The sequence below is a fragment of the Electrophorus electricus genome, chromosome 14, assembly GCF_013358815.1.
Source record: "Electrophorus electricus isolate fEleEle1 chromosome 14, fEleEle1.pri, whole genome shotgun sequence".
In the NCBI taxonomy this organism is placed as follows: Eukaryota; Metazoa; Chordata; class Actinopteri; order Gymnotiformes; family Gymnotidae; genus Electrophorus; species Electrophorus electricus.
In genome coordinates, this window is record NC_049548.1 from 14724957 (window position 1) to 14749686 (window position 24730).

The following is a 24730-nucleotide window of genomic DNA, read 5'->3' on the forward strand; positions in this document are numbered from 1 at the left end:
TGTAGTTCGTTCGCTCTAAATCGGTACATTGTTCTTAAGATTAAGACACCAAAGATAACTGTATGGGTCACCATCAGAAGGTCATCTCCAATGCAACATTAAAGAAGAAATTCTTTATAACTTTGTTCGACAGTAATTTCCCATTGTACGTCGTGTGTGATCATTTAAATTATTTGACAACTTTAGATATTACTTTGTACCGTGTTTAGGAGAAAATAAGAGATGTGTAAATATTAAACTATTAAAATATGACCACATTATCGCCCCGTCCCATTTGTCATAATTACACGTAAATTAAATATTTATATACCATATATAACTTTTAAGTTTTTCCAACTCCCTTGCTTATATAAAGATATCTAAGATTGTTTTATGTCTGAAAATGTTATTGTTGATTTGAAACTTCCATTAACAAAATTGAGAATAGCCGATATTGTTTTATTTGAACGGAAACGTCTGCGATGCCACAATTCCGTTCCGATCCATTATCTCCTCGTTTTGCTTCGAATGTTTACATTTACACAGTCATTTGCTGTTTATTATTCTGACTACGTTAAGAAAGTTAAGTATGAAACAGCTGTAAAACGTGTACAGTTTACAATATGCAGCCTAAACAATATTACGGAACACAAAATAAGTTTTTATCTAGTTTTTTATTGCCAGGTTTGTGCGTTTGAAAGTTTATGAAAGGAACTCAATTTTACAGATTTTTTTTGGCACAACTTTCAAAAGAGGTTGTATTCTTTCGAACTCTGACAAATCAAGAATGTTCTCTTTATTAATGAACAAATAATAAACATGTTTATTTGGAAATTATCGAAACATTGACACATTGTATAGTCTATTTGCCGCGGCACCACATTTTCTGTTGGAAACGTCTTTTAATGTCCGAAAGAGCTGTGCTGCACATTTGTTACTCATCAAATCTTTGGATTAAAAGGACTCCTATCGAATGTTCCCCTATCCAATAAGAGCGTTTAATCGTCTTTGAGATGCGAGCGTCTTCCTTGTAAGCCCTCCCCCGAGGCCCTCTGATAGGTAGGCTTTTGTCAACAAATCAGCAGTGGCTGCCTCTCTGCGCTGCGATAGGACGCGGGCACTGTCAGTCACACGTATATCCAAGTCTCCGGCGCTCTATAAGGTCTGGCCCGCAGACCGAGACTTTCGAGTGCGCGGTAGCTCGTGCGGTAGAAGACGGGAACGCGACCGGGGGTGAGTGCAGGCTAGACTTTGGAGTAGCGCTCGCACGCACCTCATATTCGTGTAGTTTCTCCCCATCTGTTTGGCAATCATGGTCGGCCGTCGCTTCGTTTGGAGCTGATTTTGCATACCCAAGTTTTTTTTCTTCTACTTTAGAATAGCTTCTCTTTTTTTATTTTATGTTTTGCTATTTATTTCCTTAAGGACCAATGGCTTGCGTATCCTGCGGGAATTCCTGAGGCGCAAGGAGAGGGTTTTTTTTTTTTTTTTTTTGCATGTCAGAATGTCCCGTTGGAATATGGTATGTGTCCACGAGGCTTATGGAATATAGCCTGCTGTGCCAACATCTCCACGCGCTCTCAGTCAGTCCGGCGAGGAAGAAGCTCGCGCTCTTTGGCATCATGCTCCTGCTGTGGGTGTACTTGCTCTACTCCTGCGTCGGCTACTGCGCTACAGTGCCAAGCCTGCTCGTGGACGGTCATCGGGCCAGGGACGCAGACTTCCCCGGTAAAAGGACAGAAAGCGGCCGGGCGGATCTAATGTCCAGGCTGCTTCCCAGAGCGCAGAGCTGGGTAGACTTGGAATCCGACGACGACGAAGCGGTTGATAGCACGGCTGCTAGAGACTTCTCCACCACTGAAGCGGAGACGGACAGGGCCGAGGACTGGTACGACGCGAGAGGAGAACGGAGGTCTCCGGAGCAGAGCGCGCTTTCGAGTTTCTCCAACGGCTCGGGCAGCAAGCGGCTGCCTCAGGCCATCATCATCGGGGTGAAGAAAGGAGGGACGCGCGCGCTACTGGAGTTCCTTCGCGTGCATCCGGACATCAGGGCGGTGGGGGCCGAGCCGCACTTCTTCGACCGAAATTATGACAACGGACTGGACTGGTACAGGTGAGCGAGTGCGAGTGTTTGCTTTGGTGTGCACGTTTGATATTGTTGAGAGAGAGAGAGAGAGAGAGAGAGAGAGAGAGAGAGAGAGAGAGAGAGAGAGAGAGAGAGCGAGAGCGAGAGAGCGAGAGCGAGCGAGCTTTGGTGAGGATACTTCACTTTAAACAGCGTTTGTTCCAATGAGGCAGAGGGGAAGAACAACTTAAAGAACAGAATGAAGACAGAATGAGTCTAAATAAAGAATACGCTTTTCGACGAAAAAATTTTTTTTTCATTCAAAAAGTTGTATATATAATTTGATTTAAGTTTAGCTTTACACGTTAAGTAAATAATTTGAATTATCATTTATCTTCGGCAAATGGATGAGCCAAAGTAATTATTATAATAATTCGTTATCTTACAGTTTGTCCATAAACGTGGGTGTAAAATCGTGCACCTAAATCGCCACCCTAAACTGTTGTATTTATATATGCAAAGTCTTCATGTTTTGATTCATAAGTAGATGATTATTTCATCATTTGAAGATGACAAATTTTGGTTTCTGTTGAATTTCCACCTCCTTTTCAAGTAGCATAGAACGCATTTCTAAAGTGTTAAACATAGATTTTAAATTCCACATTATCTGAAACTGTTCCGATTAAACTGATAAGTTCAGTCAACCGATATTTGAACTAGCACCGTCCGACGTGTGGCGTTGCGCGAGGATGCCTTCCGCTGCCGCGCCGTAGTCTTTGTGGAACGCGCGAGGATCACTGAAGGCTGTCCGTCCCCACGGTAGTTGCGCTCGACCTTAAAACCTAAACGGCACGTAAATTCCTTACTTTTCCATTTCCAAAAGTTTCAAAAGTCAATTATTTAAACTGGCCAGTTGAGGTTGTTTTCCCTCAGTGTCGTTATATAAATTAAAGAAGCGTAAGATCGCATTGACGGTCTCGCAAGTGAACACAACTGAATAATAATTCATAATATCGGCTCTTTATTTAGTATTTGGCTGTTATTGAGATCTAAATATTTTACTCCTCCCTGAGTTTCCCATAAATCAATTTAATGTACTGCTTTGAGAATTAGTAAAAACTTTTTTAAAAACTTTTTTTGGGGGGGAGGGGGGGTTCACATAAACACATGGCTAGTATTAAATGTATTATAAAAATATTATTTATTTGCTATTTTGTTAATTAGGCAGTTACTGATTGACTGGTCTTAGGTTTATAAAGCCAATTCTTTACCAAATTAGGGTACTTTAAAACTTTGAAAACCTTCCTTTATAAAAAAAAGAATAGTACACTCAGTGATTTACACTGCAATAGCCTTAAATTGCGTTTGAAACAATAGCTACAAATAACTCTGCAAACACCTCTTAAAAAACTGCATCTTAAGCATTTTTTTACATTTTGCTGCGGTAGGATCATAGTTAGATTTTGGTCAGGTTTATTCTTCAAAACCATATTGTACATTTAAATAATTTATACTGGAATAGCCCCGTAACCTATATAATAAAACCGCTTTCACTGCGTTGTTCTATTTATATCTGCACGCACCCTAAACGATTTACTATCGAATATTTCTTCTCTAAAAGCTAATTAAAGAAATGACAATTTCATTGAATGCGTGGGAAACTCGTGCTTTTGAACAAGGCAGTCTTGGGGAAACAGAGCAGCCTCTGAGTCTCGGTCCGTTCCTTTCCTTCTTACCCGGGCGCCAGCAGAACGAATGTCGCCGTGACAAGTTGATAAAACCTTTCTGAACTACACGCCTGTCCCAATAAACGGATTTTACTCAAGTTGGGGGAGAAAATGCAGCGCGGTAAATATGCGTATCTGTGGGGGCCCCTTCAAAAGGCGCGGGACCGAGTGGAAGAACTGCCAGAAGAGGTAATGTGCAGTAGATCTAGGTTAGATGAAAAGAGAGCTGTGTTCATGAATATTATATTCCCCGTTCCAGAGACGGTTCATTTATCCCGTTTGCGGTTTTTTGGGGTCGCTCGGGCCTGCGCGCTCCACCGTGCGGCAGCCTGTGCGGGAGTACAAAAAAAAAAACCCGAAATGGAATGAAAATTAAAAAAACACCTTTTTTGCAGGTCAGTGTCTATTAATCTGTTTCGGCTGTTCTCAAAGCTACTATATCCATTATATTCCGTTATTATGTACGGTGTATTCCTCTAACCTATGCCACAGTTAACGTCTCGGTTCTCTTTGAATCCGTTATTTCTAAAGCAAACACTAGGGCAAACACTAGGGTTGAGGCAGCCGGCCCCATGGTTAAGGGGAAGTGGGCTAAAATAAACACGCCTGTACCGGTTGTGCCGTCTAGGGACGCCGAAGACCGTGTCGGGCTACGGCGCTTCTGTTAAAGCGCTCCGGGTTTTGCGTAGGCCACATCTGATCCACCAAATCCGGTTTAAAGCTCACCCTCAAGCTGTTCTCTATCTGTCTGCGCGATAGCGGCAACAACGTTAATTGCAACAAATTACGGATTTACCAGATAAATACTTTTCAGGCCTTATGAAAGCTTCGGAATGAAATACGTGTACATTTCAGTTTACAGTCACCCTCCCTTGTAGGTTCGGTTTATATTCTCCCTTTCTTGACGTTGTCAATTATTGATGGAGCTTTAAAATATAATTTCCAGATGTACGATCAGGAATCTTTCCGCATGGCCAAACTTTGGACCATAAAGCTGTGAACGTTGACGAAACATTTTAAATATCACGTTAGAGTGACGGAAAGGTTAGAAAGCGCTTCCACTTATAGTATTAAACCATCTAGTTCAAGGGAGTCAGATTGTTCAACACCACGCAGTAGATCGTGACAATAACCAGCCCATTTGAAACATATTGTTTGATAAAGTTTTTTGTTTGTTTGTTTTTTAGGGACGGGAGACCAAAACCAAGCGACTGAATAGTGCGGTGTAGTTTCCATTTACCGTGATTCCTTATTAAATGGGTTGAGTCAGGAATGAGATACTACGCTGAAATTCTTTATCTCGGTTTTGTGTTGTAACACGCAAGGAAAGGCGCCCGCTCGCTCAGGTTCTCGCACCCTTTCCCTCTTCGTCCCGCGCGTCCCGTCGCTACTTACGTCAGCGCGACACCGCCGGCCCTCGGGGACGCGCGCGCGCGGACGGGAAACGGGCGGCCACCGCGCTCGAGACTCCGAGTGCGCGTTAGTGAAACGCAGCTGGCTCGTTGAACTGTCGGGGCCAAAGTTCCAGTCTGATAATCCGGCTCGGGGTGCAGAGCCCTGCGGTGCCTCCGACGACCCCGTCTGAGGATCCAGCAGAGGACGAAAGCGCACATGTCCCCTAATGAAGTGTGAGGTTTGATGGGACATAGGCCATGTTTATAGAGTGAACTCCTCCAACGAGGCCAGCAAGGCTAATATGCACTAACTGGGGACTGGGTTGGCTGTCACGAGGAGCTTCTCTTTTTCTCGGGCAGTTCTGTTCCCGAAGAGCAAGAAGGAGAAAGAGCCTGGGTTGGTGTGTGGGTTGGAATGGTTGAATCCTTGCGAACATTTGAAAGCTATTTTTGCTTGCTTTTGTCTGCTTTTCCATGTCAGTGGATGAATGTGATTTGTTCTACTGAGGTGTCTGCGGGTGCGTTCCAGAAGGATTCATTTTTTCTCTGTGTGTGTCTGAGCAGCTCTACAGAGAGGTTATCGTGTGTGTGTGTGTTCATGCATTTTTAGGGACAAATGTCTATATAGGAAAGTCAGTAATTTTGTCCTTTACAAAATCTACACATTTCATATTTTAAAACTAGAAGGGCAAAAACATTTCCCTTTTTCTGTCAAGGTAAATCTTAGGATTAGTTTTAGGTTTAGATGGGAAAAATATTGATTACATGCAATGCGCCAAACCACACGTTTGCATTCACTAAGTCTGGCCGGAACATTACTTTACACATTTCCCTTTGCAAAAGTTCACTTCACAACAGCATCATATAAATGGCATCTAAAAGTCAGCCGGCATTTTAATTGCTTCAGTTTCAGTTAAATTGGCACGTATTCCATGATAAATCTTCAGACGTTTTAACAACTGTCTCTACTTGTCCTTCCCGATGCTTTGATGGAGGTGAGTGTGTGAGAAGTGTTGAATAATTGTTTCAGCAGTTGTGCTATGGTGATATCTGGTTTCGCCTGGTCTGCTGGAGCCTCTTTAGTATGTGTGTGTGTGTGTCTGTCTGTATGTCCATCTGTGTTTGAGTGTGTGTTTTCAGTTTTTTCGGGACATTAATGATTTAATAAGTGGTCAAGTTCACCCCTTAGAGGCATCAGCAAGGCCATGTCTCTGTGCAGGGGAGATGCATGCTCTGCAAGGCTGGGTGAACTGCATGACAAAGTGCTAAGGAATTCTGCAGTCTGCTTAGGTTCATCCTGGAGTCAAATCCCTCTTCCTTACGCATAGCAGTGCTTGAGCAAGGCTGAATCGTTTCTTTAATTACTGGGGGGAGGGACTGATACTGGGAAATGCTTTATTTTTTCAAGTGCTGATTGCTAGCTCTGAGTCATTTATTCACTGTAATGTTTGGAGGTGTTTACTCAGCTCATGTGCTTCTGAATGGGGGGCACACTGGCCTGTTCAGACTCCTCCTCACGTTGGCCTGTTCAGACTCCTCCTCACGTTGGCCTGTTCAGACTCCTCCTCACGTTGGCCTTCTTCAGACTCCTCCTCACGTTGGCCTGTTCAGACTCCTCCCCACGTTGGCCTGTTCAGACTCCTCCTCACGTTGGCCTGTTCAGACTCCTCCTCACGTTGGCCTGTTCAGACTCCTCCTCACGTTGGCCTTCTTCAGACTCCTCCGCACGTTGGCCTGTTCAGACTCCTCCTCACGTTGGCCTGTTCAGACTCCTCCTCACGTTGGCCTGTTCAGACTCCTCCGCACGTTGGCCTGTTCAGACTCCTCCTCACGTTGGCCTTCTTCAGACTCCTCCTCACGTTGGCCTTCTTCAGACTCCTCCGCACGTTGGCCTGTTCAGACTCCTCCTCACGTTGGCCTGTTCAGACTCCTCCTCACGTTGGCCTGTTCAGACTCCTCCGCACGTTGGCCTTCTTCAGACTCCTCCGCACGTTGGCCTGTTCAGACTCCTCCTCACGTTGGCCTGTTCAGACTCCTCCGCATGTTGGCCCTGCACATGTTAGCCTCACTTCCAGCATGTGCTCAAAGGTCAAGTTTTACTAAACCCATTAAAGAGGGCAATACTACGAAGAGGTGTGCGCTCAGAGGTGTGCGACCAGAGGTGTGCACTCTGTGGCCCGGTGCTGTGGTGAAGGAGGAGGTATCAGAGAACCAGCCTGTGGTGCTCCTGCTATTTAGTGCTGCCCAACAAAGGCCCAAGTGGAGCTTTGTTTGGGGGGGGGGGGTCACTCCAGAGAAAATCCCGTTCCGCTATCTGACTGGGAAGCCTTTGGAAGTTTGTCACTTGAAAGTTCTTATCTACAAAGCGACCGCCAGCACCTCCTACGTCATCTCCCCACCACCCTGTCCAGACGTGGACCCCCAAGCATGGACCCCCAGATGTAGACCACCATGCGTGGACCCCCATGTGTGGAAAGGCCTATTCTGAATGAGTGCTCATGCTTTATCCTTCCTCCCCAGGGGTGTGGCGATGCCGCGTAGGTGACCCGTATATATGCTGTCACCTTGGAACCCAACCTCTTCACTTCCTGCTCCTGTAAGGCAGGGGCCAGCCGGGCTACGTCATGGTAGATGATGCGGGCTGGTGAGGAGTGAGAGGAGCTTTAGGCACTGCTTACCCAGAGCTGTGCATTCAGTTTGCTAGTAGGGAGAACTGGTGAAGGTTATTATAACTGCATGTACACACACACACACACACATGCACACACAGTAACAAGCCAAGCTTTGGTAGATCCACTGGGATTTATTGATTAGTTTGGGCTGCAGTAGGTGGTGTTCGTTGGTCAGTCAAAGGCTCTTTGGTTGAGGGTCAGCAAACAGTCTGTTGTGCAGCATTGCCCAGTAAGGACCATCTGCTCAGCAGGTGAGCCTTGTCAGAAGCTCATCAAACACACACACACACACACACACACACACACACACACACACACACACACACACTCTCTCTCTCTCTCTCTCTCTCTCTCTCTCATACAGTAGCAGTACTTTTAGCATAATAATGTCTTGCATTTCAAGCAGGTTTTATGTATCATCACATGTCTAATTTGAAGGAGAATTTCAATAATAACTGGAAAAGTGCCTCAAGTCAGCATGAATCTGCACTTCCCACTAAAGATACTCAGGTCAGGTGTGACGCAGACGTCCTGCGTCGGTCGGAGCTTCAGCAGGTCGACGTCCTTTATTGGAAGTGTGCGTCTGCGCTCGCTGGGCAACACTGAAAGACCTGCGGCCCAGCGCGGCCTCAGCCGTTCGGCGTCCTCCCAACCAATGGCTGATGGCCCTTTTGTGCTCATGCCCCTCCCCCAGACAGCTCATCCCCAACACCGTCTCTTTATTAAAAGCAGATCCCCTGTTCTTTGCTCTCTGCCATTGCTTTTTCTATCTGACCTTCCTTCCATCTCTCTCTCTTTCTCTCTCTCTTGCTCCATCTCCTCCCACAGTCTTCCTGTTCCCTTATAATCCCCAAACACACACACACACACACACACACACACACACACACACACACACACACACACACACACACACACACACACATGGTAAAGCACCACTGGAAACATTCAGTCTCCTACAGGAGGTTGCAAGAGTGTTTCTCATTTACCTGTCGGTCCTGCCACTATATATGATGGAGATGTCACAATCATGCTTCGTCCATCACATCCTGGGCGGGGCCTTGGTGTGTCGTTGGTGGAGGCTTCCCTCCTATTGGCTGTTTGCTGTTTTGCTCAGGCCTGTGCGGGAGAAAGAAGCCCCTGGTTCCCCTGCGCAAGCTGGCATGGCCACAGCCCTGGGGGGCAGATTAGGGAGGAGCCGTGGTTCGTCCCTCAAATTACCACTGGCTAATTGTCAAACGAGACAACCCGAGAAGAGAGGAACGGCTGAGGGGCACTGAGGTGGTCAGCCACTGCAGAGCTGCTGGCCCTTCTGGGGTGGGGGTTGTACACCATACTGGCCTTTCTGGGGTGGGGGGGTGTGCACCCTTCGCCCAAACAAGAAACAAAAGGCAACTCTGTGTCAGCATCACATATTCCTTGCTGAGAAATGTTTTTTCTAACGCGCAAATCCCACGTTTTGCCGTCGTACACACGAAATGTGACTGCAGTCCTGCTAGTCGCAGCCACTTGTGTTCATCACGTATTTGTGACTTTCTCTCACTAGCTTTAGAAAATCAAGTATATATTCATACTGGTGACAGCAAGAGAAAGAAAAGAAAAAACAACAAAGAAAAGACGACGAGATACTCCCCTCCCCCCCACACTTCGGCACACTCGCCCAGAAGCCTGGGGTGAGCAGACCGTGTCTCACAACTCCTCCTGAATCGGCCTCTTTCAGACAAGCTGCTGGTCTGGATGTTGCGTGTCGGAGTTGGACACGGCCTCCTCCCCCGTCAGCTAGCGGCTGCTGTCACGCCGGAGCTCGGTGACCAAGCAGGGAAAGCCAGAGAGGGGGACCGCCCTCTTCACCGGCGGGCACCGCTGGCCGTGCTAGCGGCGCCGGCCGGTGAGGAGGGCGGTGCTGCTCAGTGTGCGGTTCTCCTGTGTCCCTCGTCTAGGGGGACTATGAGTCAGAGCTCAATTTCCGGGAGCTTCAATGATCAGGGCAGGACGGAGGCAGATGAATGAGAACGAAGCTAGTGTGGAACAGGACGAGTGGAAAGATGTGAACAAATCCGACTGGCTCCCACCAGAGCTGCAGGGGTGTGTGTGTGTGTGTGTGTGTGTGTGTGTGTGTGTGTGTGTGTGTGTGCGCACTCACATTTGTCTGTGAGGTGAAGAGAGAAAGCAAGAGAAAAGGTAGAGGATCGGGGAGAAGGGGAGACCCCCCAGTGTTCCCATTAACCCCTGCAAGAAAAGAGCAGACAATTAAGGGAACACACACACACACACACAGAAGCGTTGATGTGCTCGCAGGAGCACAGCGTGAATGACGCTCCAAGGCAACAGAGATGTGTGTGTGCGGCCCAGACCCTGTTTCTCCTTTGTGTCTCTCCTCTTGTCTTTTCGCTCCTTTCATGAGCATTCATCTTTTCTCTCACTCTCTGTTATCAGAAGAGACAGAGTCTATAAATACTGAGATCTCTTTATGTCTATTTGGGAGAGAGAAAAAAAACTTGTCAGATTTTCCTTGATAAAGTTGAAACTAAAAACACTTGGTAGTGTAGTTGAAAAGTTGAAGATTGTGACTAATGTTGTTCACCACCGTGTAAAAATTCTTCTTTCTCTTGTATTTTTAAAGGAAGTGATTTTTCTTGCTGAGTTACTGCTGTACTGTTACAGCCTGTTACCGTTTCATAACTTTCTTTAGCCATTTGTAGCACTTTGGATTCATAAGGGAACACCAAGAAGGTCTATTACAGATACTAAAAGCAGCTTGTGAATTATTGTCTATATGTTGCTTTACAGTGATATGAAAACAAAGCAAAATGGTCCATGCTGTAGATTTTGTTCTCGTCTGTGGTATAAGTTCATTTCTCAAATGTCTACTCACATCCACATTTTGTGGTCTCCGAACAGCTTGTCTTTCTGACTCGGACAACACAGATCTTGTTTCTTTTGGAACTGTGGGGTCTCTTGGAACCTGGACAGACAGACAGAAATGAGAACGGCGAGAGCGCGAGAAGCGAAGGAAAAAGAAAAAAAGAAAAATGTGTGATCGAATGTTCAATATTTCTCACATCCTTTTCTGAAATAACACCGGTCCGGACCTGGTGTCACATGTGAGCCTTTGGAAGGTGCTGAACTGTGCAGCAAGACAATATCTAGACTATCATCCAAAAAAAAAAAGTAAAACATTTAAAAAATCAAAAAAAGAATGAAAGTTGAGGCTGATCTGAGGACTTTTAGGACTCCTCCCACTGTTAGCGGAGGAGTTTATCATCACTGCTTCTTCTAGGGTCACACAGCAGAGATAATCATTCTGGCCTGGCAGAACGCAATGCATGTTTGGAGCAGTGTGTGGAATGTGTGTGTGATTGAGAGAGACTGTGTGTGTGTGTGTGTGTATATGAGTGTGAGATGTGTGAGATGCAGCAGGTACCAGCACTGACCTGTGTTGCTGTAGTGACAGAGTGTGTGTGTGTGTGTGTGTGTGTGTGTGTGTGTGTGTGTGTGTGTGTGTGCATGTGAGCAAGATTGTGAGAGTGAGAATTGCATAAGGTACCAGGTACCAGCAATGATTTTTGTACAGCTCTATGCTGCTGTACCAGAGAGACAGACTGGCACAGGAAATCCCCTGTGCTTCAGACACATCTGCCTTCAAACACACTTCACCTGGGAAGGAATGTGTGTGTGTGTGTGTGTGTGTGTGTGTGTGTGTGTGTGTGTGTGTGTGTGTGTGTGTGTGTGTGGTGTGTGTGAGTGTGTGTTTTAGGTACAGGAGCAAGGGGTATGTGTCCTGGCTTTGAAAACAGGACTTTGAAGCTTGTGTTTCAGTCTTTGTTTCACGTGTATGTGAGTGGGGCTCTCTGTGTGTCATGTGTGTGTGAGTGGGGCTCTCTGTGTGTCATGCGTGTGTGAGTGGGGCTGTCTGTGTCTCATGTGTGTGTGAGTGGGGCTCTCTGTGTGTCATGTGTGTGTGAGTGGGGCTCTCTGTGTGTCATGTGTATGTGAGTGGGGCTCTCCGTGTGTCATGTGTGTGTGAGTGGGGCTCTCTGTGTGTCATGCGTGTGTGAGTGGGGCTGTCTGTGTCTCATGTGTGTGTGAGTGGGGCTCTCTGTGTGCCATGTGTATGTGAATGGGGCTCTCCATGTGTCATTAGTGTGTGAGTGGGGCTCTCCGTCTGTCATGTGTGTGTGAGTGGGGCTGTCCATGTGCCATGTGTATGTGAGTGAGGCTCTCCGTGTGTCATGTGTATGTGAATGGGGCTCTCCGTGTGTCACACATATGTGAGTGGGCCTCTCCGTGTTCTGGTAGGCCCAGCCCACTGTAGGCCTGAATGCCGTTCTGCTGGAATGTGAACGCAGCCCATTAACACCCTCCACAAACACTCTGGGTAAGCAAACAGGCTTATCACTACGGATTACTCCACCAGTACAAACGCTGAGTTGCAGGCTTGATGACCACTAAGAGCCAGAAGGCCAGATGAATGTGAAATGACCATTATCTGCTGGGTTATTTAAGCAAGGTAATTACTCAGAGAGAAGTACACAGTGTACAGCACCCAGAGTCTGGAAACTTGAATGAAGTCCACATGACTACAAGGTTTCATTCTAAGGTTTGAAAAGAAAAGTAACTTGAAGGAACACCACACACACACACACACACACCATCCTGGTTGATAGACTCGGCTCACTGGCATAACTGGCTCACTGTCGTTGAGCAATACGTTTTATTTTATTAAAAGCATACCTTTAATCCTCTAGTAAGTTTAGCTCTGCATTACTCCACCTAGCGAATCGCAAAGTGCCGTGACCGGTCCAGCCCGGTGAGTGAGTGTGCGTGTGCATGTGCAAACGGCTGCTGAGTGCGAAAGCTAAGTGTGTGCGTGCACACCACCTGCTCCAGGTAGGCACCACCTGCTGTAACTACACGTGTGAAGTTTGTGCGTTGCCCCACCCCCTCCTAGCCTCCTAGCCTCAGTTCTGCATCTTTTATTGAGTGTGCATGGCTAACGCCGACGCCCCGGACGTGCAGTAATTCCACACCACCGGCCGCAACTCGATGTGGCACTCGGACACTGAGACGCTGGTGCTCCCGGCGGACTTTAAAGGCTTCAGCCACCTGCTGGGTGGCGTGGGGACGTGCGTGATTTTACGCACTGCTGGCCTGTTTTTACGAACGAGCAAGCACAAGAGAAAGCGGCCCGAAAGCGCACCACAGCACAGAGACCGCGATCCCTTTTCAGATATCATCTGTTATGATACGCACGTCTTGTAGTGTCTCATTCTGTGTTTTGTTCTGTTCTGGTAAATCCTGTGTTTTGTTTTGTTTTTTTCTTAGTGCAGGCTGACTCTTTACCCTGAAGTCAGTCTACTGAAGCCCACTACAGTTAGACAAAACAGGGATTAAATAATACTCACCCCCACCTCCACACTCCGCCCCCCCCCCCTGCTGTGAAAGGGAGGGGCCTTTTGGCTTAATCATTTTCTGCATTTCTTTCACGAGCACCCTTCGTTAGCACGGCTGCTTTAAAGCGAAATGGCTGTTTTTCCGTTGGAGTTCTTGTTGGCCAGTAATGCTGCAGGCACGCAACGTTTTCCTCGATTTGCACCCCGACGCACGTCCAGGGCCGTGCGCGTGACGGGACCGTGAGTGAGAACCGGGGAAAAGACAGGGCTGAGTCTCTGATCCTGTCTGTGTGTGCATTATTTATCTCTCAGACACGTTCCCTCCCCGAGAGCGTCTCAAAAGTCCTGCTGACACTGATAGGGCGAACCCGTCAGAATGAGACGGCTCTGCTGGGCCAGGCTCGCGCCTAAGACCGGCAGACAGACGAGGATCAGACACACACGCACATCGGAGACTGATCCGGGGACGACAACGTAGTGTCTGATACTGTATGTCAGGGTCAGCGTGACGTGCAGAGAGGGAGCTGCAGAGGACCGCGGGGAGGCCAGGTGGAAAGCCCCGGTAGCAGCAACACACACACACACACTCCCACACTCCGTGCACAGTGCATGGTGTCTTAGCTGCATCACCGCAGATTATCAACTGTCGTTCTTTCTGCGCAGAACTCAATAACCCAACGCTAATACACTCACCAAGAAAGGGTTAAATTTCCTGCTCTCTCACTGCACACCCCCTCCCCCACATAATACACCCTTTATATTCACACACACACTAACATATATAACCCTTTACTGCCCCTTCTCAGTCCTTCTACAGGGTCCTACACCGATCTGCCGTAAATCTCTTCAGATTTCACAGTTTTATGTTTTATTCCTTTAACTCACGTGTCATGGCTCTGTTTTTTTTGGCCAGGTGTTTTTCAAGTTTCCATTTGTGGAATGTCGGGCGTGCACGGCTGCCTTCGCGGAGGCGCCAGCGCGGAGGCCGTTTCGCCCCGCACGCCTGACCCCACGCGTTCAATCAGCGAGGCTCGGTCTGGCGAGGGTGGGAGAGTGTGGTCACCCTTGCTGCACGCATGCTTTACGAATGCTTGCTCCTAACTCCTTTCCCAGCGTGTACTCCTCGCAGAGGGATTCCGGACATTTCTCCCCCCGGGCGATGGCGATCGCCGGCGGGTGACGCTTGTGGAAGCCGCCGAGGAGAGAGCGTTGGCTCGGAGCCACGGTTGGCAGAAAGACGCCCCCCCCCCATGCAAAGACAAAGACACAATGAGGAGACGAAGATCTGCTTCAGGGTGTGAAGCTTAAGCGAGGGGACCGCCTGTGTCGGCTCGCCCTGGGAGTGATGGGAGCCTCGTACTCCTCCCTTAATGAGACCTTTTGGTGCTTTCCCATCTTAACAAACAAGTGATGTGTTTCCTCTACCGGCGGAGGAATGAATGACATTTCTATCATTTTCCACCCACTCGTTCCCCCCTTGTTCCATTCATCTAGTTGTTAGTAAGTCCTGCAGTGGGAAAGGGATGTGTTTCCTCCTTGGCCGGGTGATGTGTCAGTCAAATGCTTAGATCTCCACATCCCCACCAGCCTGGGGTTAAGACACTGTAATCAATAGCCTGATTATTGGAGAGAAGCCAGAGTGTGGGAACCGCCATCCGGCTGTGAGGGCATCGCACACAGAAACCAGCATCCACGCCATCGGCAGACTGGGTGGGTGTAGCTGTACGGTGACTAAGCACTCTCTGGTTCTCAACTTGATTCTTTTGGCCCACCGGACATGTGTGTGCCAAAATTGTTTCTATGATTTTAGATCTGACATGACTGACTTTAACCAAAAGAGCAAGACTTTCTGAAAGGAGGGTGCTTTGTCTACGTCAAAGACCAAAGTTTAGCTCACGGCAGTGCTCCTGGTTCTTCTGTTTGTGTGCACTGAAAAAAGTCATAACATTGAACTTGAAAGAAAGGGATATCTCAGCATTTGTCTCATGAAAGCTGTGAATGAAAGCAAAACAGGGGGGATTATTGAGCCAGTGCTCTCATTTAAGCAAAAACAACCTCTTATCAGCCAATCGAACGTCCCTCAGATCTGGGAACAGGAGCGGAAACACAACACTTAAGTTCTCTCTTCTTCCCTCCCCGTCTCCGAAATGTTTTTTTTTTTTATCTCTGTCAGTCTGTTGGAAGATGGCCTGTAAAGGCAGAGTGCTTTATTGCTTTATTTGAAGTGGTTCTCTGAAGAGAGGAGGCTTTCTCGGTCTTATCTCTCTCTCTCTGGCATCTCTTTCAACTTGGCAGAGTTCTCCGCGGCACGGGTGGCAGACGCTGGTCCGCTGCTGAGAAGAGGAAGCTGTTCCGGAAGCTTTTCGGCGTTCACGAGCACGAACGCACTCCCCTGCTGCCTTTGCTTCGGCGCGCCGCGCTGTCTGAAGCCACGCGTTGCCGTAGGAGACTGCGCGTCTGTCCACGCGTCGGCACGCCGGTGGAACTGCCGCTCGGAGCCGTTCTCCGAGTGCGGGGAGCCAATTGACTTCGCTGCGCTGCTGTCGTTTGGAAGCGGTGGCGCGTCAGAGCGGCGGCCTCGGTGTACTCCTGCCTTCATGTCCGAAGGAATAACCAAACGGAGTGTGAATTAGACTTCCTTAAATTAGAACAGGGGGAGAAAAAAACCCCCGACCCTCCAGCAGGGCCAACGACGTAGATAAGACGGCCACGTTCTCTGACCTTGCTCTGTTATTAGAGAAGTCTGTCGCACTTTTAACAGGGGACTCTTTTTCAAGCACACCTATCCACTTTCTAATCCCTTGGTGAATAATTGATCGTTGGCGTATCTTAACCCGGTCCACTGGCGGGGCATGAGGGTCAGGCCCTCGAGGTGTGAGCCGCTCCAGGACCCTCCACGGGTCCCGCTGCCCCCGGACGTGCTGCTCACGGGCCTGGGTGCGGGCCCCTCCTCCCCTACCCCGACACGGCCCTGGCCCCTGTTCTCTCAGATCACTCCAGGACAATGTGCCGCTTGAAAGGAAAGAAGAGAGGGGAAGAGGGCACCGGTGTCAGAGAGCTGCCCGTTTACTGACGGAATGACTAAAAAGAACCACCTCATAAATCAAAATGGCTGAGAATGGGTATTGTTCTGTGGAGAGCTTGGCTACTTGTCTTCTTGAGCCCTCTTTTCTCCCTGACCCCTCTCTCTCTCTCTCTCTCTCTCTCGCTCCCTTCCCTCTCTCCACCCTTCCTCTCTACTCGCTCTCTCTCTCCCGCTCTCTTTCTCTGCTTCCGCTCAGAGCAGCAGAGTAGGAAAAGAATGGGAGGAGAATTGTCAAGGTTTTGTTTCCTGTTTATAGTTAAGTTTGCTCCTTTAGTTGCATTTTGAACCACTTATCATATTTTGTTTTAACACTTTAATGATCTCAAAGCACGTTCGTATGTGAGCGTTAACTGAATTAAAAGGGTGAACTAAATCTGAAATTCTACCAGAAGTTAAATCAGGTTCAGGTTCAGCATTTGTTTCAGTTTTTTGTTCCCCTAATTTGCTCTGGTGAAGACTTTGGCAATTCAGTGATGGTACACAATTGTGTAAATGAGGTTGTGATAGTGTGTAAATCATTTTGGCTTATTGTGTTAATGCAGTGAGGATTGGGGGTGGGGTGGCTTCATTTATCAGTAAAACAGCAAACGTGCGCGTTATCTTTCTCTCACCTCATTAGCAAGCCTCCCGCCCACACGCAAACAGCTGTTCCCCTTTCCCCTTGATAATTAGTCATTAATAGTGAATATTCCCCTCTAACCTCAAGCCTTCAAGCTATAACTCTGGTCAAGCAACAAGTTTAGATTTCCTGCAGGTTTTTTGAAGAACAAACCACTGCAAAGTGGTTGAAAATGAAATAAAATGTCTGATCTTAAGTGTTAAACCACCTTCTTTAACGCCAGTAGACTTTCTGGCTCTCAGATAATTAGTTTTCATTTTGCCGCTCAGTTAATAAAGGTTTTGCAAGTTTTTGTCTTTCCCCCGGTCTCTCGTGAGACAGCAGGAGTCGAAGCCGACGTCATTGCGACTGGATCAGCGACTCTTTAAAAAAAGTCATGTTCACGTATCCTCCATCAGATAAGACACGGCGTGTCATTAGTGCACTTCACCTTTGGCTGTTCTCTGCTGCTGGACTGGCGCGTTGGAATTTGCGCTGAAACGCGGCCTTTCTTTTCCCCGCTGGCTCCTTGAGTACAATCAGCTTATTCTGACAGTCCTTCTGAAGGAACTAAGAAACTCTTATCCTGGAAAACACAATGCCAGGCTCTGTTCGGAAGGAAAAGCAAAAACAACGAAAAGAATTAAAATGCAAGCTGAATAATTTCCTCTCGTAGCTTCAGGGCTTCTAGGTGAAAGCGACTGATGTGTGTTTTGTGTTTTGTCCTATGAAATCTCCAGCGTTTCCTCCATAGAGCCATGCTCCTGGGCTGAGACCAGTGCAATTGGGTCTGCAGTGATCTACTGTAGAGGAACTGGTCTCCAGTCATGCAGGGCTTGTTGTTCAATGTGGCATCTTAGTGGAGCTGGCCACTGAAACAACAAAATGAACACGCCCTCAAAGGGAACCGGAAGCTTCCTGGGTCTGTCAAGCCATCGCAGCCCAGCACTGCCACAATCTTCTGTGCTTTAGAGCAAAGTTAGTCCACCCAGTCCATAGGAAGCCCCCCAGTCTACATTTTTGCTCCATTCCACCTCAAAACCTGCTTGAACCAGTCCAGTAAAGATACTCTGTATCTGATACAGGCTTGCTGGGATCTGGGTTGGAGCCAAAATGTGGACCGTCAGTCCTCAGGACTGGACTGAGAAACGGGGCTCCCGAGCAGGTCTGCTTGCTTTTATGCATCAGAGCTACCAATGCGCAGGCCTTTGAGTAAACAGCGTGGCCCGTAGTCGCAAACAAAATGCTACACTACTCCACAGCCACCCTCCATGCCTGTCATAACTCTGCCATATCTCCCCCACTATAATTCACTCTTCGCTACTTGGCTTGATTCAGAAACTCAGCCCTGGTTTTCACGCCATGTTCTCAAAGGCCCCCTCCATTACAGGTCCAGATCATTTTTGCTCACTCACTGCCTTCAGCTTGTTAGCCACAGAGTTCCTTCCTTAAACAAGGCTGTTAAGTTTTCATCAGCAACATGCATTAAGACGTAAGGACATGTTAAGAACTATGGCCACATCTACTGTCTTGCAGGAAAGAGTGGTGCTCTTAAATGGTTAATAGTTCAAATGACCCTGGCTAGAACAGCACGGTTTCATATTCTGGAAAGTGTAGACCTCTTTAATTGTTGGCTTTTGGTCAAAAGATTTTGATATTTTGACAAAAATGTAATCAGGTTTCAACCTACATAACTATGTTTCTGTGGTATTTACATAGTAGATGTAAAAAGGCCAAATGTTGCTCCTATTTATGTACTCAGATAACCATCTCATTAGACCCCAGACATGTTATTAGGTTTGTTTAGGGTATCTCTGGCGTATCTATGCATGTCATTTTGGAAACAATTCTGATTGCTTTAAACACTGAAGTTGGGATTTGAATCGATTGGAAAGCAGTGAATGTGCCATCTGGGCTATTGGATTATGGAGCTTTGTGCATTCATTAGATTTCCATTCTGACCTGTGGCTCTCTGTCTTCTCCTCAGAGAGCTGATGCCGAAGACCCTGGAGGGGCAGATCACCATGGAGAAAACGCCCAGCTACTTCGTGACTCGCGAGGCTCCGGCCCGGATCTACTCCATGTCCCGCGCCACCAAGCTGATCGTGGTGGTGCGGGATCCGGTGACGCGGGCCATTTCGGACTACACCCAGACGCTGTCCAAGAAGCCCGACATTCCCACCTTTGAGAGCCTGACCTTCAAAAACAGGACGACGGGGCTGATCGACACCTCATGGAGCGCCGTCCAGATCGGCATCTACGCCAAGCACCTGGACAACTGGCTGCAGTTCTTCCCCATGCGCCAGATCCTGTTCGTGAGCGGCGAGCGGCTGATCAGCGACCCGGCCGGAGAGCTGGGCCGCGTGCAGGACTTCCTGGGGCTCAAGAGGATCATCACGGACAAACACTTCTACTTCAACCAGACCAAGGGCTTCCCCTGTCTCAAGAAGGCCGAGGGCAGCAGCAAACCCCACTGCCTGGGTAAGACCAAAGGGAGGACCCACCCCAACATCCACCCGGAGGTGGTGCAGAGGCTCCGAGACTTCTACAGGCCCTTCAACATGAAGTTCTACCAGATGACTGGGCATAACTTTGGCTGGGATTGAAAGCGGGGGAATTTTTTTTTACAAAAACTCAAAACTATTTTTTTCCTTCTGTATTTCTAATGGCAAAATGTGATAATTGCTATATATATGTAAAATGTACAGAAATCTATTTTATAATAATTTATTTTTAATTTTTAAGCGATTAATTCACTAAGCTGCCTAACCATGTTTGTACAGAGCATCTGGACCACATTCACTCTCCCAAGCCCAACATTCCACACTTCCGGCTTCCTGGTGTGTTTTTTCTTCTTTTCTTTTTCACATCCGTATAAAATTCAGCTCATCTGAATAAATGGTGCTTCTAAATACTGTTAACGCAATGACTGAAATACAAATTGATCGGATGAAAACACATGCACTGTGTTACGGGTATAGAGCATTGACAGACCAATAGCAACAGTTTTTTTTATTTTTTTTTATTTTAGTTCTCTATAGTATGAGCTCAAGGAGTGTGGTCCCCCCCCATTGTAAGGGGTAATGGGTCATCTTTCACTCCCAAGGTTGCTTGACTGATTCATTTCTCGGTACTCTCCAGCTTGGCCCGATTCCTACTTAGACAAGCTTACAGGCTATGCAGCTGATCAGATGTCCTGTCCACTCAATAATGTTCGGATCAATACACTTAATCGCTGCTCACGATGACATCCGTTCTTGGAGTGTCCTGCCGACCTTTGGCTGGCAGCGGACACTAATGAATGGGCAATTCATCAATCAAGGACTCTCCCTGCGTTCGGTAGGAAGCTAACATGTTGACATTACTCTAATCCCGTAATGCACGCGATCGGATCGATTAGTGTTCTCCAACTTCGTCGCCTCCTTGAGAAATTAGCTGGGTTACAGCGAGGCTACCGAGCCACGCAGAGGGTTCAGGGGTCAAATAAAGGGTCAGTGAAATCTCCATGGGTGAGATGGGGTTTGTGAGAGAGATGTCATGGGGTCTGAAGAACTTGCTCTCGTAGATTTTGTGGTCTATCTGTCAGAGGAAGACCATACAGGTATCATCTTGAAAGTGATCTGGCCATATCTCCATGTCCGTGACCAAGGTAGATGGACAGATCAAACAACAAGGAGCCGTGCACAGCAGCGGGAACCAGGAAGTTAGCTCGGGTGGCTAAAAATGTGGGATCCTTTGCTGAGTGAAGCACAGGATATTCTGATTCCTCTTTCATGTCGTTTTCAGTCCTTTTGCGCTGATCGCAGTCCAGATCTTGTTGCCAAATTTTCTCAAACTTTAATGTCTCTAAACACGATGCCCCAACACTTCTGTCTTTGTCCATGTTGCAGTTTTTAGGGCTTTTGTTTGTTTTTCTGCTTGAATTCTTGTTATGCAAGAGGGGAGAAACTGCCTGGAGCTCTATCTGCTCCGTGCCCGCCTGCCTCAGGGATGGCGGCCACCTCAAAGGAGATAAATGCCCGCATTTAGCCCCGGTTGACCAGCTACAAGGACGGCTCCTCATTACTCAGCATTGTGTTCAAATATCAGATCAAACATATTAAGTCCAGCCAGTTGCCAAAGGAACAAGAAAATATGACAGTGCTGCCGTCCGTGCTGTTTGGCTGTGGTGAATCGAGGGATTTTTCTGAAGAGCTGATATCCAGTTTGCGGTAAATTCCCTCCAATGCTGGGCACTGTGGGGCTGACGTGGAAGAATGAGTTCGCCAGTGTGTTTAGAGGCAGGCTTGGCAGTGCACTGGGACAGAGGTGGCGGGTTGCAAACGCACTTTAACCTCCGTTCGCGTCGGCGTCGTGTGATCCAAACCGAAGGAGGTGCTCGCGAGCGCTCGGGACGGACGGCCGAGGGCTCGCTGACCGGCGGTTGTTGATTATGTGCCTCCCGCTCGCTGCGCAGAAGCCCATGTGGGTTCCTTCGGAGAGGAGGGTGAAGTAGGAATCGGCGGTGAGGACACAGCCAATCGATGGCGGACGCTGTACAAACGAGCAAGAGCGGGAAACGTCGCACGCTTCTGCTCGGTTTCTCCATTCAGATTAAAACATGCCGCACTTTTGAAGGCTACTCCTCTGACCACAGCAAAAATCCCCCGAAGCTCCTCTCCTGCGTCCGGGTTTCATCCCAGAGTGTGTCAGAGTGTGGTTAAAAAAGCGTTGGGCACAGAGGTTAGCACCGGCTTCTGCTGCTGTCACGGGGGAGAGAATGCTTTCTCTGCTGTGTTCGCTAAGGCACCCACTCCACAAAAACTCAAGAAGGAAGTTTATTGTTCAGAATGTTTCCTGAATAATAACTGTGAAATTGTGAATGACTTCTTGAGTCAGTCTGGCTCCTTGAGAACTGCCCAATTTCATAATGATTGGTGTGAGAGAATTTCAAAAGCTTAGCTCTTGGTCAAGCAGTTCATGTGTTTATGGTTGAGTTTTATTCAACCTTTATAGAAAGATTCAGATAGTAATGTTTGTCTTACCCCACATATAACATAATAGATAGGCTAGCAAATCTGTATGTTAAAAACAACACACAAAAAAGACATGTAAATCAAGTATTTTGTGGTATCTATCAAAAGTAATTAATTTTACACCACGAAAGAGCAAATGGAAAAGATGTTTCTAGACAATTAAATACTGAACATTCATATTTCTTTGTATGGAGAAATAAATAAAATATATATTTTACCAAACATGTCTTGTCCTGTCATAAATTCATAATGTTACGGGGGTTGAAGAGATTGTAGTAAGACTCTGTTCTCACAGGGCTGTTGCATCTAAAGACCTAAAGACACTTTTCAAAGTAGTACACTGAGCACCCAAACTCATAATTAATACTAAACGGAATTACTGCATTACTAGATATGTTCTTGGTGGTAGAGCAGGTCTTTCACAATGGGAAATTCATTCACGGGTCCAGACCTTACAGTTGTGTACAGGGCCTCTCATCTGTATGGGTGGAGAGGTGGAAGTGTTTAACCCCTGAACTGAGAGCTCCTTCCCACTGCCTGACGTGTAATTGTGGAGAAGCTTGAGGCTGCACAGATGCGTGGCGACAGCCTGATGGACGCGAGGCCTGAGGATGGGGGCATTTTTACAGCCCACCCACTCAGTCTCCACTCAAAAGACATGCATGGGTGCGCGTGTGCGTGCAAGCGTGTTTGCATTTTTGTGTGTGTGTGCAGGTGTTGTTGGTGTTGGTGTGGTGTGTGTATGCTCTCTGAGTTGCCCGCATGCCAAGCTCCTGTGTTGCTCCGGAACACCGCTGGAGTTGTTCTGTTTTTGGACAGCACATGTGTTTGTGTGTTTTTGTTTGTGTGTGTGTGTATGTGTGTGTGTGTGTGTGAAGTTGTTCTGTTTTTGGACAGCGCACTCCCTGAGGAGGCCTGATTAGCACCTGGCTCCTCCAGCCTGGTGTTGCAGAATCTGGAAGACACACACACACACACACACACACACACACACACACACACACAAACATGCACACACTGCAGGCACACACACACACACACACACAAACATGCACACACTGCAGGCACACACAGCTCTATGTGGGTTACCTGAGGCAGATGTGGTCTGGCTCAGTTCTGCAGCACACACAGCAGCTTACAGTTGGTCCACAGTTCAGCTCCCATGTGCATTTCCAAAATACCTGTCCTAGAAGCTTGTGTACCAGATCCACAGATACGCGGTGGGAGGGTCACCATAACACTGTAGTATAATTATACCATTCAGGCTATATTTACTGCTACTGAACCTCTGAAAATGTCCTTCCTCGGTTTGTTCTTCGTCAGCTATAAGAAAATTTCCCAGTGACAAGAGCCTAAATCCCATCACTGTTAAGCTGCTCTACAAACGGCTCATTCTGTCCTGCTGTTGTTACCGGCTGTGACTGTTTTTTTGCTTCTGAAAGCACAATTTTCCACAGAAAGGACTCATAACGCGATCGCCTCTGGAGCTGACAGCATAGTGCTGTGCAGTCCTGTTTCCTGTAGTTGTTTTTAATGGCAGCATTTGAAACTCAGAATCCACTGTCACTGGGGTCTTTGCCAAGTGAACAGAGAGATATCACCTATAAGATGTAAACAACATACGTTATGCTACGGTGGCTATCGTAAAAATCAAAAACAAAAAAAACCCTGCTAATTGGTTTTGCTTTGTTCCCCCTGAGAACAGAGTAACCCTTCAAAAGATGTCACCACCGTTACCTCTGGCAATACGAGTGCACCTGTGGAGTTTCTTACAGGAATTAGCTTTTTCACATACCAGAGAGTGTAGCTCAGAGTTTAGGCTTCACACAACAGTGTTGACACTCCATGAAAGATTAATTCTGAGAACACACTGTTCTTTCTGATTCTCATCACTTCGTTCTCTTTATGAACCGTTGCAGTATGCAGTAGCTGGAGTTTATTTGCTCAGGACAGCGAGCTTTGGATCACCCACACCGTACCCTGCTTCTTGACATTTGTGGCTATTTACTCAGTGGCCAAAACACCGCAACCGGCCAGCGCCGTCCAAGACCAGCAAGCTCCTCACATAACTCAGAGCACAAAATGCAAGTTCATGACAGCAGAATGTTGTGAAATACACACAAAGGCATGGGCTTGTCTATTTCCACGGTGACTGTTGCCTGGTGCGGCGGAGCCGAGAGTCCTTTTTTTTTCCACTCTGAGGGCTAGCTAACACTCCGTGGAGCTGACACGAGCTGAAAACATGCCTGCCTCGGGGGAGCGTCTGTGGGGGGTGGGGGCATTTGAGGTGTTACCCGATCCCAGCGCTCCCTGCCTGGGACGGGGCTGTGCAGATCCGTGCCCTCGGTGGCTCTCTGCTCCAGCACAGAGCATGCAGCCTTAATGCAGCCCAGGAGGGTTCGGACAGGCCGGGGGACGTATGTTCTACTGTAAACAACAGAGATGTTGGGAGCGGGAGACACTGAACAGAGGGCTGTCGTGGGCGCGTTGGCTCATTAGTGCGAATGCTCATTTCCTTTAATAGACTGGCACCGCTCCTTTAATCACACCTGTTTCTCTCTTGCTATCTCCGAAAGCGTCGCATCAACTGGGAATCGTCTTAGGTCGCGAAAACAACCCACGTAATTAAGTAAGTGCCGGCGTGCACTTTCTCACTTTTTGGTCATTGACGGGCCTTCAGAATAATTGTGGTTTTCCACAGCACAGATTGCGGTCTTCCTCTTCCTCTGCAGCTGTTTGCCTTTCATTCATTAAGATCAACCCTCAGCGCTAGCAAGTCCGGAGCTGGATAATTTCACACTC

The 24730-nt window shown here is 47.6% G+C and overlaps 1 protein-coding gene across 1 annotated transcript; it reads left to right on the forward strand.

Annotated features, from left to right (window-relative positions):
* Nucleotides 1-726: 726 nt before the first annotated feature.
* Nucleotides 727-22116, forward strand: hs3st3b1b (heparan sulfate (glucosamine) 3-O-sulfotransferase 3B1b). Its single transcript, XM_035533562.1, has 2 exons — nt 727-2092; nt 18901-22116. The coding sequence occupies exons 1-2, from the start codon at nt 1476-1478 to the stop codon at nt 19517-19519; spliced, it is 1236 nt and encodes a 411-aa protein (XP_035389455.1). The 5' UTR covers nt 727-1475; the 3' UTR covers nt 19520-22116.
* The last annotated feature ends 2614 nt before the right edge of the window (nt 22117-24730 follow it).